Source organism: Chenopodium quinoa, unplaced genomic scaffold, assembly GCF_001683475.1.
Source record: "Chenopodium quinoa cultivar QQ74 unplaced genomic scaffold, ASM168347v1, whole genome shotgun sequence".
NCBI lineage: Eukaryota > Viridiplantae > Streptophyta > Magnoliopsida > Caryophyllales > Amaranthaceae > Chenopodium > Chenopodium quinoa.
The window spans coordinates 4,191,655-4,208,078 of NW_018743919.1; the positions used below are offsets into that span (position 1 = coordinate 4,191,655).

Below are 16,424 nucleotides of genomic sequence, written 5' to 3' on the forward strand. Positions count from 1 at the left end.
AAACTAAAATTATTTTTACAGAATTGAACTTATTTTTACTGAAACGAAATTATATTTATTGAACCGAATTTTTTTTTACTTAATATTATTTTTTAAGGTGAAGTGAACAGGGCCTTTGTTATAACAAAACAACACCAATGCAAAAAATTATGTAATCTTATCTTAAAACTATTGGAAACCAATATTTGGGGTGTGTTCTATTCACCTTTTTTCATTTATTAGAACTTATCTTATCGTATCTAAACTAACCCGAACTTATCTGAATTATTATGAACTTATTACTCCCTCCGTTTCGCATTAGTTGCAATAGTAGGTTTGGCTCATAGTTTAAGAAAATCATAGACTAGACTTATAATATAAAGTATTGTTAGTAAGAGATAGAAATAATTAAAAAAGTAGCGTGGGTGGGGTTAGTAGGAAAGAGAAATAATAAAATATTTATGAAAGTGGGGTTAGTGGGAGAGAGAAATTATAAAATAATGGTGGGTCCTTTCCAAATATAGTAGTGTTGCAACTAATGCGAAACAGAGGAAGTAGATCTTATTAAAACTTATTTTAGTTATAATTTGTACTTGATTAACCCTTATCAGAACTTATTTTTCCTGAACTGAACTTATCTGAACTTATTACAACTGAAATAAGTGAAAATACGGTGAATAGAACAAACCCTTAATGATGTCATCCCAAGTATTAAGACTTAGGGCTAATCTTTATAATCAATATTTTAAAAACATTCATATCAAATGATAACTTGTTATTATATTCATCTTGAAATGTTTTTTTTTAATACTCCCTTCGTCCATTATTTACATGTCTATTTCCTATTTTTCATGGGAATTAAGGAACTTAGAGATCCTTTAAAAACCATTATTGGAATGTACAAATGTGCATGCGGGGTTAGAGAGAGATAGAGAAAAAGAAAATGTACTTGGTAATTATTGAAGAGATAGAGAAAGAAAGTGTTGGAAAATAATGTCAACAGTACAAAAAAATTTAAAAGGAAATTGATGACAACCCATCAAAAAGAGGGAATATAGTCAAAAAGTACATTCTTTAAATAGAAATACATATAATTTTAAAATCCTAAAAAGGAAAGTAGGCATGTAAATAAGAGACGGGGGATCAGAGTAACAATTTAAAATTTTTACTCATACCTCTCCCTTTTCTTTTGGTCCAAACACTCCTCTTTTTTTTTTTTTTTTTTTTTTAAACAAGCCAATGAAGCACTGACAGTAAGTCAATACGGAGTAATATTGAAAAACAGATTTGATCAAAATTATACGAGTATTAAATATAAAGAGTTAAATATTGCAAAAAATAAGGGAAAAAAGAGTATTACATACCAAGTACGAAGTACTCGTTTTCTTAAGTATGCATATAAATACTCCTAAATATTACGGAATACTCCGTATTAAGTATGCATTTAATTATAGTATCCTCTCCGTTTTTAAATTTTTGCTTCATTTTTCATTTCTGACTGTTTTAAAATACTTTTGTTTTATTTTCTTATTTGGAAAGTTTTTATAATAATTAATTCATGTCTTGCAACTAGTGCACCCAACATAAATAATATTTTATTAATTTCATATTCTTTCTCCTCTAATTCTCTCTACTTTTGCTTTTTACAATATTTTTATTCTTCTACTACCCCACCAGCTCCATGTTTTATTACTTTCTCAATTTCTCCTAAAATTATGCGCATAGAGAAATGGAGCAAGTATTTAAAAATGGAGAGAGTAGTAATTTTGTTTGAAACACTTCTTTTGAAAAAAAGACTGTATGATACTCCTAAATACAACATCATTATTTTTCTTAGCTTAAAAAAAAAAACTTCTAAGAGCATCAATACTCGTGTTATAATTTTATACCACGGTGTAAAAATTCATCAAAATTATGCAACCATATCGATATATACCATCACATGGTAATTTTTCAAGACCTACGCATAGACAACCATATCGATATAGATTTATATATTTTTCTAATTCGCTTTATTCTACCTAAATTGCTTATTTTATTTAATTAACTTTACTAATAGTGATTAGTTATTTTCAATATAATAAATGAAATAATTAAATTAAGTGTATAATTAATATATATAGGAGAGAGAAAGTGTGGTAATAAACCTTGTTTTATACCATGGATGAGATGATTTTTAGAGAAAGTATATTGTATTGTGGATGTGGTATAGATGATGTGGAGGAGTAAGAAAGTGGTAGAGAGAGAGAGAGGGGGGGATGGTATACATTTTTATACCATGAGTGATGATGGTCTAAATAAAACATATTGTACATTTGTACGTTGTATTTATATAACTGAAAAAAGGAAAATAATTATTGTCCCGCCTCCATAGCATAGTGGTATTGCGTTCGCTTCGTAAGCGAAAGGTCGCGAGTTCGATCCTCGCTGGGGGCTTTAAATGTAGTTTTTTAACCACAAGTTTGGCTAAGAGTTGAGGATTAAAGCATAGCAAAGACATACTGGGAATAAAAGAGTAATAGAAATTTAACCTATTTTTTTTCGTCATTGATCATCTCTACATGACCTCCCTCGACATTTGACAAGTAGGCATTAGTAAATGAGAGGGAGATGAAGTAATAATAAAGAAGTTAAAGGGAAATTAAACAAGCCTAATTAAGAATAATGTCACAATGTTAACTGTTAGCACTTAGCACTACAAGTGACAACAACAGATGATACATGCCATAAATCTACAGATTATTTATGGTGACCATAAGGCTCAAAACTGGTAACAGAATTAGGACTACCACCAGCAGCAGCAACAGCGGGAGCACCAACAGCGTCAGAAGCAGTTGCTACCGAAGCATCTTTTAAGTATCCATTCATGGAAGAAGACCCCCCAAAATAGCCATGATGATGGTGTGAAGGTGGAGGTCCAATGTGAAATACTGGCCCAAATGCGGCGTACTGATCCATGGCTACTCTACTAAGCTTGAGGAGCGGCTCACAAGTGCGGATAGAGCCACGTTCCCCCTCCAGCTCCCTGTAACGATGCAGGTAAAGGGTGAGTGGCTCAATGTAGTCGTCGAATCCAAGCTTGCTCATGGCCCATAGTACATCTTCTGCTGTTATTGTTTTACGCTGCTCCCTTTGGCACCTCTCATTTGCTTCTCCTGTTATAAAGCTAATGTACTCGGACACACACTCCTGCACACAAGTTTAATGTGATGAAACCTTACTTGAAGACATGCGCGCATGCATTGTTAATTATTATATATATGTAGAAAATTGTGAAAGAAAAGAAATTACCTGGATTGTTTCCTTAGCATCATCAGAAATTTTGGCATGTGGTGGAAGAATCTTGCGCATGATGCGTATGACATTAGCAATGGGCATAAAGCGATCTTGTTCTCGCACTGTGCATTCGTTGTTATCTTGATCAGTTGAAGACACAGAGTGGTTACTACTTCCATTGAAGTTATTGTTACCGTTGTTGTTATTAAGGTGATGATGACTCATGTCATCATGGGAGAACACTTTTCCGTTGATTGTTGCGCGTATGTGATTCATCTCTCCTGGTAGTGTCTTGGATGACAATTTCATTTCTGTTCCAAATATAAATAATCATACACATATATATCATACTCAAGATAAATTGCCCTTTTTGTTTGTAAAAAAACCAAAATACTAGTATTAGAGTTTTAACAAGGTTTTCTCAGTCTAGCTCCAATTTAGCAAGGCATTATAACTATAGTTACCAATTCACAACTACTTATCAAACACCCCGGAACGTTTATTAGCTTTTTCCTTATAATTGTAGTTACCAATTCACAACTATTTTAAAAAATTTATTTCCAAATACTTTGTACTATCTCATTTCCTATTGATCTTTTCACTTGAAATCTTTTTGTGAGATAAAATTGGTCAGAGAAGATCAATATAAAAGTGTGTGGGGGGGGAGGTTGGATTGCTAAACATCGCCCGCAAATCTCCACATAAAGCCCACAAAATTAGAGTGAAATGACACTTTTGCCCTCAAAGTAAAAAACACAATTTCTTCTCTCTATTCTCTACTTCCACTTTCTCTCTCTAAAAAACTTTCCGAGCGATGTCGAGGCGGCCGGCAAGGAAGTGGCGGCACCGGCGGCGGGTGGACGGCGGTTTGCCGGCGAGGAGGTATTTTTTATTAATTTTGTTTTTAAAAAATAAAAAAAAAAGTTTGGAGGCGGTGGCGGCGCCAAGGCCAGACGCCACCACCACGGCGGAGGCGCCAAGGCCAGACGCCACCACCACGGCGGAGGCGCCTAGGCCAGACGCCGTGACGGTGGCGGCGGCGCCTAGCCCAGACGCCACCACCACGGCACCAGCGTCTGGGCTAGGCGCCGCCGCCACCGTCACGACGTCTGGCCTAGGCGCCTCGTAATATATTTTTTTTTTTAATTTTATTTTGTTTTTAAATTTGAAATTTTATTTTCGAAAATAATTTTTTTTTTTCTTTTTTTTTAAATTTGTTTTTCTTTTTTTTAATTTTAAATTTTATGTTTCTGATTTTTTTTTTTTTTATTTTGTTTTAAATTTTGTTGTTTTTTTTTTAAAAAATTTTATGTTCCTCTTTTTTTTTTTTTAATTTTTAATTTTATGTTCTTTAAAAAAAAGTTTAAAACAAAAAAAAAAGAGAATTAAATTAAAAAAAAAAAATATTTTTTTAAAGCCACCCCTAGTGGCGCCTGGCCAGGACGCCGGAGCCACGGTGGGGGCGCCTGGCCAGGACGCCGCCGCCATGGTGGCGGCGTCCTGGCCAGGCGCCTCGGCCGTGGCTCCGGCGTCCTGGCCACGCGCCACTCCCATGGGTGAGGCTTCCCCACCAGGCGCCTATGCCACGGTGGCGGCGTCCTGGCTAGGCGCCACAACCACGGCATGGCCTTCTCGGCTAGGCGCCAGCCACCATTTCGTCCTTACGATACGTTACGAACTTCGTTTTCCGGCGACGATGGCGACTCTCCGGTGCATATCGCCGCCGACGACGTCTCTTCGGTGATCCACATTTTTTTAGTGCGAAAAATTTGTTTTCGGTTAAAATTATAAAAAGGGCAAATTTGTCAAAAAATTATAAAATGCGGGCTTTATGTAGTAATTTGTGGGCGATGTTTAACAAATCCCTTGGGTAATATATTCTTATTTTGTACTTGTGTAATATATACGATTTTGTACTTGTGTAATATATACGAGTATTGTAAAATTGTTCTATATATTCCAGTAAAAATAAGAACTGTAAATAAAAAAAGGCAAAAGTTAACAAACTCCCTGGAGCTTTGGATAAGTTAGCTAAAAGAAGAAAGATTAAATTAAAATTAACATTAATTACTCCGATCGACGCGTGATTTTGTCATACTTTCCCAAATTAATACCACTTTAGGTAATATTTTACTCCCTCCGTCCCTTATTGATAGTCCCTTATGACCAATTTTAAGTCCCAAAATGATAGTCCCATTTGCTTTTTTCAAGTACCATCAATATTAATTTTTTTAACAAAATTCTCTACAATTTGCAACAATATTTGTGCAAATTTAACTTTCCCATGTAAATTTTGCTTTTCCACCTACTTTTATCGTTTTTTCTCTCTACTTTTTTGCATACCCGATGTAAATTTACCTTTCTAATGTACTTTTATTACTTTTTATTCATGTTTATTAATTCCCGTGAAAACTGCCCATAAGGAACTATCAATAAGGGACGGAGGGAGTATATGTTCGTTAGCAAGATCCATAAAAAAATTATTTTCACTTACAAGTACTCCGTATATTTTGAAGGAAAATTAGGGCTATGTATAAGAAGCTAAAAGAGGAAAGTATTAAGAAAATATATTAATTAATTATATAAATTTGTGCGTGATTTTGTCATGCATTTATAAACTAATACTATAAAAGAAAAGATATTTAATGCTTATTTGTAGCCCTAAGGGCTACATATAATAGCATTACCCGTTTTTGAATTGGTTGAAGGGAATTAGGTGTTAATGCTTGTATATATGTTCATTGGTTATCTGTAGTGTTTTGATGAAGGAAAAAAAAAAGCAGCAATTGGTTATCTGGGGCGTTGGAATCATGGAATATGTCATCAATTGTAAAGACTTTATACGTATGTTAGTAATTAAATTGATTGTTGGAAATACAAAGCATCTGAAATTAAAGGCGAGGAAATTCGGTAAAGATGTTTGGTTCCCATTCAACGATGGGCCCTAGGCCCATTGCACCCTCAGGGCCGGGCCTGAATCACAACAACAATTGCATCAACAGTAGCATGCAATGCAGCTTAATTAATTTAGCATTGCACCAAAGACAATAACAACAACAACAATCTAAAGCCAACATCAATAACATCCAATCACAACAACACAAAAACAGCAACAACGAACAATATATAATTAACCCTTAAAATCAAAATCCGACATGCATGCAACAATTTAAAACGGTTTTCAGTGAGTGTAGTATGTACCTTAGCTTGGTTGTTTCCCGGGGCGGAAGAGTCGAGGTTAACTTGAAATGAACTTGCCTAATTATAAATCAAGAACAAGTATTCAGTATAATTAATTTAAGACCGATGCATGCACAAACTTAAACCAATCAATTAAACGTACAAGAATTTAATGCAATACAAAACAACAAGGGATGGACCTTGCTTAGGTATGGTGCCGAGAGAAGTGAAGGAGGTGATGTTGCGGGGGAAACAAGAGGGATGGCGAAAGAGAGAGCTTAATTGAGAGTGTGAAAGAGAGTGAGTACAGTAGTCAGTCAGTGAATGGGAGCAGAGATTAGAGAGAATGAGTGAGATCGAGAGGGTAATGAACCAAAAGATATTACTAAGGTTGCATGGTTATTAGGATCTAGCTATAGGGCCATATAAGTCATTTCACCTGTATATGTACATGTGCAAATATATACCTTAGTTTTAAATTTGTTAACACATCTTCACTTTTAACACTATTCACCAACTTTACTTTGACTAAATTTATATATTGTGATTGCGAAGTAATCGATAAGAAAATATATATTTCATATTAATTGACACATTTTTTTTTTGGTACAATTACCGATGCATACTTTTTTTTTTGAAAAAGTCAATGCATACTTTTATACAATGTATACCCCCTCTTTCTATTTTTTTGCCCAATTTGACTTTTTGCGGTGTTTAAGGCGCATCTTAAACGTATATATTCATTTTCATATATACATGTAAAAATTATAAAAACGTGATTATATCAAAATATACAATGAAACATATTTAACAGGATCCTACATGACTATATTGGAGTATGTTTTATAGATTAATAGTAATTTATGGTCAAAAAATAACAATGGGGCAAAAATAAAGGGGTGGAGGGAGTATATCCTTAATTACACGTGGCAATGTATCAATGATTTAGGTATCGTAAACTTTCAATAGAGCGTTACGGTTAACTTGTAACCTATTCAATTAAGGGTCTTTGATTTAATATGTCAAGTTCCCTGTAAGATGAATATCTTGATATCAGCCCTGGTCTCCAACCTCCACGGAATTTTAACTTTTGTTTCTCTTTATTTGTTACATAATCTGAATAATGCAGACATAGACGGATATAGGGGCGGGCCGTGGCCTGCATGAACAGAATTTTTTAAACATAGAATCCTTATTGCTACATGTAGATAGCATTACTTGTGTAGGCTAAGTTGGTTTTTACTATTTTGTCAAACGCTCTACTAAAACTAGTGGGTGCCAAGTTCGATTTTTACCGGCAACATTTTTATTTGGTCATTATCATTGGATTTCTACACACTGGATTATGATAATACATACCAAGTACTGTATTATGGCAATATTATAAGCAAGAAACAGAGGAAACAGAGAAAGGATACACGTGAATACTGTGATACTCAAATGTCAAGATTTCCAATTGGCCAAGGGGATCACCGTTGTTGACAAGGCAGTCATCATCGGAGAGCCTCCGGAACACGGTGGGATCTTTGGGGCCCCTATTGAAGTTGAACCCCCCGCAACTAACATGGATGTTACCAATTCTGCAGGCGTCAGATTCGCAGGTGTTACTTATCACAACTGTGATGTATGAATATTCGATTGGGACCGTTGGGTTCGGCATTTGAATTATGTCTATATCGCGGTACGATGGATAGAGTATACTACGCATGGTAGAAGGATGGATTAATGGGAGATGAAAATGCAATTAATAAGACTATAGCTTAGTGTCACGGTCCGGGAGTTTGGACCCCGAAACGTGCGGCGCGCTCTAGCCTTTTGGCGGCAAGAACGCTAGCCTTGAGCGGAAGAGGGGCTTGTGAGCACAAAGCAACACAAGCGGGCAATAGAATCTCAGGAGCACTCACGTCTATCTGGGCGACGGAGTGCAGGTGGTCGGGGCTTGTGACGGCCTATACTTCAAAGCGGGCACAAGCGGGTCCGAACCACGAGTCCTTAGCGCATCAAGTTGGGTTGGAGGGGAGCTAATATGCAAGTAAGACACAATATCTATAAAGGTCTAACAACAAACAAGCATAAAAGCAAGGCAACACTTGGTAGAAGGCTTTAAGATTTCATTAATCATTCGCCCTCTAAAGAGCTTTAAATGACATACAAGGAGAATCCCTAGTGAACACTGATCTGACAGTAACACAATAATGGGACCTCAAGCTAAGAAAACATAACCTAAACTCTAGGAAAGCACTTAAATGGAATCTAATACATCAAAAGGAGTTGGATTCTAACATCCTCCCCCACTTAAGCTGTCGACGACCTCGTCGACTTACAAAAGTTACAATCAAAATTAGAAAACCCTAAACTATCTCAATTTTCGGATGCGCCGTTGGTGCGGCTATCTTCTGGAATCTTATCTGACTCTTGAGCTGGATCTTCTTTGTTGACGAGGAGCTTGTCTCTGGAGTCGCTCGGCTCGAACATCTTGTTGAGAGCTTCATCTCTAAATTTCCTCCTGGGAGTGGAATCTGTTGAATTAAGGGGGACAACTGCTTCCACCATCATCTGTTGGGGAGCTGCTTCCTTGAGACTGTGGTGGAGAGCTTCAAGTTGTGGCTGGTGCCTCTTGGGTGACCATTTTCTTTGTAATCCCTTGCATGCGCCCTGCGTTGTTTGCTCAACCACTGTTTTTCCTCCCTCTTGGGAGGTTCTTCTTTGGTGTCTCTGGGCTCGTCGCTCTTTGCTTCGAACCTTGTGACTGATTCTGGTTTTGGCGGGTGTGTATCTGGGATGTTGCCAACTCCATGGGTTTCATCTCCCGCTTCTCTGGGTTTCTGGTGCGAGCTTGTTTCTTCGATGTTGCCTTCTTCTCAGGCTCCATCACTCGCATTGCCGAAAGATATCGGACTTCTGGTTCTTCTTGAGGTGCTATCATTCTCATAGCACTCAGGCGTCGTATGGAACCCATCCTATATGTGGGCTCCTCATCGCTGCTAGTCTCTTTTGTGGCCTCCTGAACGGACATGGATGACAATCTCTTTTGGATCTTGTCAAGTTCTTCTTTATGCTCGCAATCCCACCATTTGTGTGGACCTCGACAAAGTATGCAGTTTATTGCCCTTGTGTTTGCCGAGGATGCGCCTGCCCTCGAGTTTCCTGAGTTGTGGGAGGGGGTAGATGTTTGTCTCTGGGCATCACCTCCTCCACTTCTTCTATGATATGTATTAATGGTGTTGGACGATACTCGTGAGCCGTTCTCTGTACCCTTTGGAGAGCTTGGAGACGAACTGTTAGAGCGTGTTGACGTCCCACTTGAATCCTTCTCGAATTGACGACCCTTCCCGACTGAGTAGTCCATCAATCTCTCAGCAGCACACATAGCAGCAGCGAGGGTATCAATATTCTGCCTCAAAATCTCTCGCTGCGCCCATTCCTTTAGCCCGTTGACAAAGTTGAACACACGATCTTTCTCATTCATGTCTGTGATGTCCAACATTATCGCCGAGTATTCCTTAACATAGTTGCGAAGAGAACCCTTCTGGCGGCACTCTTGCAACTTCATCCGTGCAACAAACGCTGTGTTGACGGGGTAGAATTGTTCTTTGAGTTCCTCTTTGAACTCCGCCCATGTATCAATCTTGATCCTTCCTGCTTCGATGTCTGCGTGCTTGGTGCGCCACCACAGCTTAGCATCTTCGGACAAGTACATGATGGCAGTATCCACCTTCTGATCGTCAATTAGTTGACATATTCGGAAGTACTGCTCCATGTCGAAGAGAAAGTTATCAACTTCTTTCGCATCTCTAGCGCCACTGTAGTCGCGAGGTTTGGGCGGCTTTATCTTCGCCGCACCAACACCCAGTGCGTCTCTGCCCACAGCGCGCGTTAAGGTAGCACATTTCTCAAGTGCTTCGTCGGCTTTTCCTTGAACAAATTGCAATTGTTCGCGGAGGGCATCTCTGTCAGCCATCAATTTCACAATTTGCTCGGCTTGCTCGTGTACAATGACTTGGAGCTCGGCCCATTTTTCCGCCTTCTCCTCGAGCCAAGCGAGCCTTTCTTCTACGAATTCCATCTTCGTGTAGCCCTCCTTGGTGCCTACACGGGTTGCTTGCGACAAGGTTTGAGCCTCGGCTCTGATACCAACTGTCACGGTCCGGGAGTTTGGACCCCGAAACGTGCGGCGCGCTCTAGCCTTTTGGCGGCAAGAACGCTAGCCTTGAGCGGAAGAGGGGCTTGTGAGCACAAAGCAACACAAGCGGGCAATAGAATCTCAGGAGCACTCACGTCTATCTGGGCGACGGAGTGCAGGTGGTCGGGGCTTGTGACGGCCTATACTTCAAAGCGGGCACAAGCGGGTCCGAACCACGAGTCCTTAGCGCATCAAGTTGGGTTGGAGGGGAGCTAATATGCAAGTAAGACACAATATCTATAAAGGTCTAACAACAAACAAGCATAAAAGCAAGGCAACACTTGGTAGAAGGCTTTAAGATTTCATTAATCATTCGCCCTCTAAAGAGCTTTAAATGACATACAAGGAGAATCCCTAGTGAACACTGATCTGACAGTAACACAATAATGGGACCTCAAGCTAAGAAAACATAACCTAAACTCTAGGAAAGCACTTAAATGGAATCTAATACATCAAAAGGAGTTGGATTCTAACACTTAGGCTACTATTTATAACTAGTAAGATGGAGTAATACGAAGAATAATGCAGGTAAATGAGGACTGAAGCAGCATGCATGCAACTGATTTGATCAACTCGCTCACTTTTAGTCAATTTTGACCTGATCTTCAAGCCAATTACACTAATTACCAATTACACAATTACAGCTGTAGAACTACTAATTAACTAAATTGCTTATGGGGTAGTTACTAGTTGGTTGTTCTGCCAACGTAGTATAGCACAACAACAATATCATCACTTGAAAATTGCTATAATTTTCAATTCGCCTAATAATGTCTTCTAAATTTTATACAATATTATGTTGTCATTAAAAAAACTTGGATTTTGTATGTTGTTTGATGAGAGAATTAAGAGTTAAGAATTGCCTCCGATCCATGCATGAGTAATATCTTTTAAAGTCATTTGACAATCATATGCTTTTATAAACAAAATATTTTTGTGTTGTTAAAACAAATAAGGTGCATCTTATTCACAATTATATGCATCTAGATTGCTTTAATTTGGGTGCATCGTAAACTATCAATAGTGTTACTATCGAGAACACATAACATATTTGACTAATGGACCTATATTTGTCATGTTCCTTAGAAGATGACTATTCCATACCTTGTATTAGCCTAGATTAAAGGACAAAGGCATTATATGTAGAGACGACGTTTTAAGAAATTTTGAATCTTGTCTCTCTTTTGCTTTCATAATAAAAGAAGCATATATGAAAAGTCATTTAGGCCTCACTATATTAAAATTTACGAAATAAATTCTAACTACCCATATTAAAGATTGGTAAGTGTGAATGTACAACGCAGATATTGTGTTAAAACCTAATACGGATGTTACTATTGAAGAGAGCATGAACAGTATTGGGATACATTCAAGAACCCATGGCCTCAATCCTCCTCCTATTTCAATCATGTCTCTTGGGTGGGCCCATTTAATAACATTGCACAAAATTACAGCTTCTGGACACTCCTATGATTTGTGAACAACTGAAAATATCAATTCAAACAGACCAATTTTAAATACTACGTAAATATTATAGACCACATTCACCACAATCATCAACAATCCTCCAGCAGCCCACCCTATGCATGTAAAATCTAGCATTTGTAACTAGAACCTTCAAAAGCAAGTTGCATAATTAATTAGATAATGTTTCACCTGCATATTGACTTCTCTACCCTTTTCGTCTAAGGTCGGAATGCATGATCTCACAAATAACACCAGGGTATTATGGTCATTCACCGTATGACCGACTTCCATTCAACTTTCAGCAATAGAATTTGGTTGCCCTCTATATAAGGAGAGCCTTCTGTATCTCCATGAATAAGAAAGTTTGTATATGACCGTCCGAATTTTCAGTCATTTTCTCGATCTAATTGACAGTTTCCCTGCTCTTTATTTCATCTCCGTAGCTTTTTAGAAACCTGAAGAATGTGCCTTCAAGTTGAGGCCTTAAAGCTTGATGATTCACAACTCTTTTCTAAGAGCAATAACATATCAACCCAAAGAATTAGGTACCAACATTATATTAGAAAAGCTTCAGTGTTGTTTATTTCAGTTACTCTATTTTCCTTCCTTCTTTCATACTTCACTGGCCTCTCCTTCCTATACTCTTACACTTATTATTCCACCAAGTTTCTCCTGCCATATCTTACCCAAACTTTTGAGAGGAAGTACATGTTTCTTCTCTGCAACGGAATCCTCGTCTTCCTTGCAGGCAGATCAGGTTTGCACAAAGCTTCCTGCAATTTGCCTTCAGAATTCCAAACAAAGGTAGCTGAAACTGATATTGACATCCGCGAAAAGGTCATGAATGTTGAAGAAGACCTTATGTTGCAGCCTGCAGCACCTGTTCACCCTCTATCTGAAGAAGAAGAAGCAGAAACTCCCATCGGAGACGAATTGCTTAAAACACAAACAGAAGCTGCAGCGACAGTAAAAGAGCCAGTATTGATTGAAGCAGATCGTCAAGTGGTGGGCTTAGTAGAAGATGGAGACCAGCTGGATGAAGTAATTGAAACAGAGAACAAGGAAGAAAGTGGGTCGATAATTATAGGAGGAGAAGAGGATGATACAGAGAGTGACGGACCTGCAAGCAATACAGAAGAGCTAAATAAGAAGATTGAAGAATTCATTAGAAAGATGAAGGAAGAACTTCAGCTTGAAGCTCAACAACAGCAAATCATTGCTGCATAACTAGTCCACTTTTCCCCACCTTTTCCATTTCACCATGAATGCACACTACTGGTGCAAGCATATTAGGCTTTTCACCAAGCACAACCTCCCCCCCCCCCCCCCCCCCCCCCACCCTCCCCCCCCAAAAAAAAAAAAAAAAAAAAAAAAACAAACAAACATTTTTCTTCAAATTAGCATTAGTAGTGGAAGACTGAAAGTTAGAGAGTCATTTGTCTTGTTAATACATTTTTCTTTCCTTCCTCTTTAAGGTCTAGAAGTTTCAAGGGAAAAGAGATATTCAAATTCAAAAATCACTCCTTTTTAGATCAAGTAGTATGATGCTTCCTATGTTTCTCCTTTATTAGTTGCAAAGTTTAGAATGCATAACTTCGATTAATAATAACTTTAGTTTATCAATATTAAGTAGATATTGTACACTAGTCAAATTTAACAAGATATCACACGACGATGTTTTCCCTAAATATAAATCACAAAAGATATTGCAAGTCAAAGTATTGTTATAAAAATAACAAAGTGATACAGAGTACTCCATACTCAGTTCGTACAGGTTAATGGCAAACTAATTAAAAGTCTATTTTCTAACATCTCGTGTTACCATCCTTGTTTCATCACCCAAATTGATGACATAATCCTCATATTATAGCTCATGTACTGTGCAACTTTTTCGGAAACTATGCATGATAATAATCCTTTAATTTGCCTAATTAGTACAGGACTCTCTTTTTGTCAGTTCTAGGAGTTTGAAGGGGAAAGAAGAGTCAAATCACAATTTAGTACGGTAAGAGAAGAGTACTACTAGAGAGTGGAGACCATTGATGTCTAGTCCTCAAAGTTTTCTGCTACTTTTACTCTTTTCTTTTTGTTTTATTTCCCAGAATGAGATTATCAGTTAATCACCCATTCAATCATTCCCATGTACTGAACTGTGCTACTTTATCCCATATTATGCATAATAATGGGGACGTAATATCTTTACCTGTAATTTACTCTGTAGAAAACACTAGAAACGAATCAACCAAGAAAAGCCAAATCAAACTGTTAGCAGCAAAGTGATATTGTATGCAACCAATTGACTACACGTGTTAAAGATTTTTAATTGCAGAAGATCTTGACTCAAAGTGTAAATTTATTCACAACTTTATAGCAATAATTGACTCTAATTTAATAGCAATATTCCATCTTTGATATTCGATGGAAGGGGAACACTGCTGCTAGACAATTCTGTTATTACTGTGCAGTAACAATCAGATACACACATACATGAATGGTAATCAATTTATTTTGCAATGCCAGTCTCATGGCCTATGTTACTCGGACTCTTCATTTCAACTCAAGTACTTGTGTCGGACCCTTGACTCTCTGACATGGGTAGGACACTATGACACTTCATTTTTGCTCAAAATCATGGAATTTTTTCACAAAATAGCATAGTCGGATACTTAGCCACGTACCCATGTCGCGCAAGGGTACTGAGACCAAGTAACATAGCTCATGGTGGTGACCATGGCAATTGAGTAGATAAAAAATGCGTATTTGAGTTGAAAAACACGCACTTGAGTTGAAAATGCATTTTCCAGGACCAACCCAAGAGACTTCATGGAACTTTACTACATAGTAACACATATGAACTCATTCCCAAATATGTCTATGAAACAAGAACTCAGCCACAAAACTGTTATGAACTGATTCATTCAATGGCTTCACACAAGCTTATTTTTTTTAAGAAAATTAAAACCAAAACAAAACAAAATATTATATGCCTAACAAGTTAAGTACCTAACACACGATATAAAATGACAAGAATGAAGTGGGACTTGAAGAGAGAAAAAACTTACCATTAGATTCTTCAATCATGCATTAGGGGATAAGCTGTTAACTATTTGGTAACACTGATCCATTTGTAGCTATGGGATTATCCTTGAGATCTGTCCATAGAAATCAAGGACAATCAGCCAGCTAAATGCTTAAGCCACCCATTAAGCTTAAACATGTGCTATCAGGCCATAATTGGACCTTAAACACCAACTTGATTATTAGAATACAAATGATTGTGATATTTTCTTCGATATAATAAGGCATTCAAGCAATGATTCACAACATAAGGATGTGCTTGTTTGTCTTTTTACCAGATAAATTCAGTATCAACGATAATGACTGCTCCATGAAATCTTCTCTCTTATGTGGTCCTAAACAAGCATAATTTCCTTTTCATGTCCACTATCTTTATCAAACATGAATGAACAACTCAAACATATATCAAATGGGTCCTCTTGATTATGAAAAAAAAATGAACAGAACAAGATAAATGAATCACCTGAAAACTAATTGCAGAGGCACATCAAGATTCAAAAGGAGTGATCTAAAAAAAAAAAAAGTATCTGATTAGCTTCATAACCCATTAAACCTGACTGTTGATTAGTTCCAATGTCATGTAAGTTATGCTAAGAGCCATAGATCTTTCATCTGCAGGACATTTAACATAATTGTTAGTAAATAAACAGGAAAGGCAAACAACTGTTACTTGACTCTCCATTTTTGGGATACTAGACAATCCAGAAAAATGTGGATGCTTAGCTCTTCATTAGGCTGGGTATAAGGTATAAGCATGCATTGGTGAACCAACTTAATAATCTGGCTTATCCTGTAACAATTCATTTTTCTGTTTCCAACACATTTATTGTCAACAAGTTGTTCCGGCCAGATTATGCTATTAGATCTTGTTTCAGAGGAAACCCCCGTCATTCTTCAACATGCAGGTGCCCAGGTTATGTAGTGAAGCAGGCAGAGCCATTAGCTAGAGGTGGAACTTGTCTTAACTCTTAATCCCAAAATTTTCTTCCAGTGTCCCAACTTCCCTGCCTGCATGGAGAATTCTTAGTTTCTCAGCAGTTCAGATCAGTTTGTATCCTAAGCAACAGCTCCAAGCAGATACTTTTAGACTTCACCTACCATCAAATGTCTGCAGCCAGAGAAAATCAGCAAGACAACTAACAAACTTAGATGTATTATCTTTTCAATATTGCTAAAAGGACCTACTATAAGTCCTGAAATTCCAAGATAAGTAATATATATCTGATTTCCAATTCGATAGTTATATAGAGTTGACATGTTG

General features: G+C 37.4%; 2 protein-coding genes and 1 non-coding gene across 3 annotated transcripts; 2 read left to right on the top strand and 1 right to left on the bottom strand.

The window, feature by feature from the left end:
• The first annotated feature begins 2,343 nt into the window (after positions 1-2,343).
• On the top strand, positions 2,344-2,415 carry TRNAT-CGU. Its single transcript has one exon. It is a non-coding gene; the product is annotated as a tRNA-Thr (tRNA).
• A 221-nt stretch (positions 2,416-2,636) lies between these two features.
• LOC110687107 (nuclear transcription factor Y subunit B-6-like) lies at positions 2,637-3,501 on the bottom strand. The gene is made up of 2 exons (XM_021863727.1): positions 3,271-3,501; positions 2,637-3,168 (listed from the first exon to the last, which is right to left on the bottom strand). The coding sequence occupies exons 1-2, from the start codon at positions 3,478-3,480 to the stop codon at positions 2,719-2,721; spliced, it is 660 nt and encodes a 219-aa protein (XP_021719419.1). The 5' UTR covers positions 3,481-3,501; the 3' UTR covers positions 2,637-2,718.
• An 8,347-nt stretch (positions 3,502-11,848) lies between these two features.
• Positions 11,849-13,411, top strand: LOC110687481. The gene has a single exon (XM_021864135.1). It carries the CDS (start codon positions 12,548-12,550, stop codon positions 13,310-13,312), a length of 765 nt encoding a protein of 254 aa, XP_021719827.1. The 5' UTR covers positions 11,849-12,547; the 3' UTR covers positions 13,313-13,411.
• Positions 13,412-16,424: the final 3,013 nt, after the last annotated feature.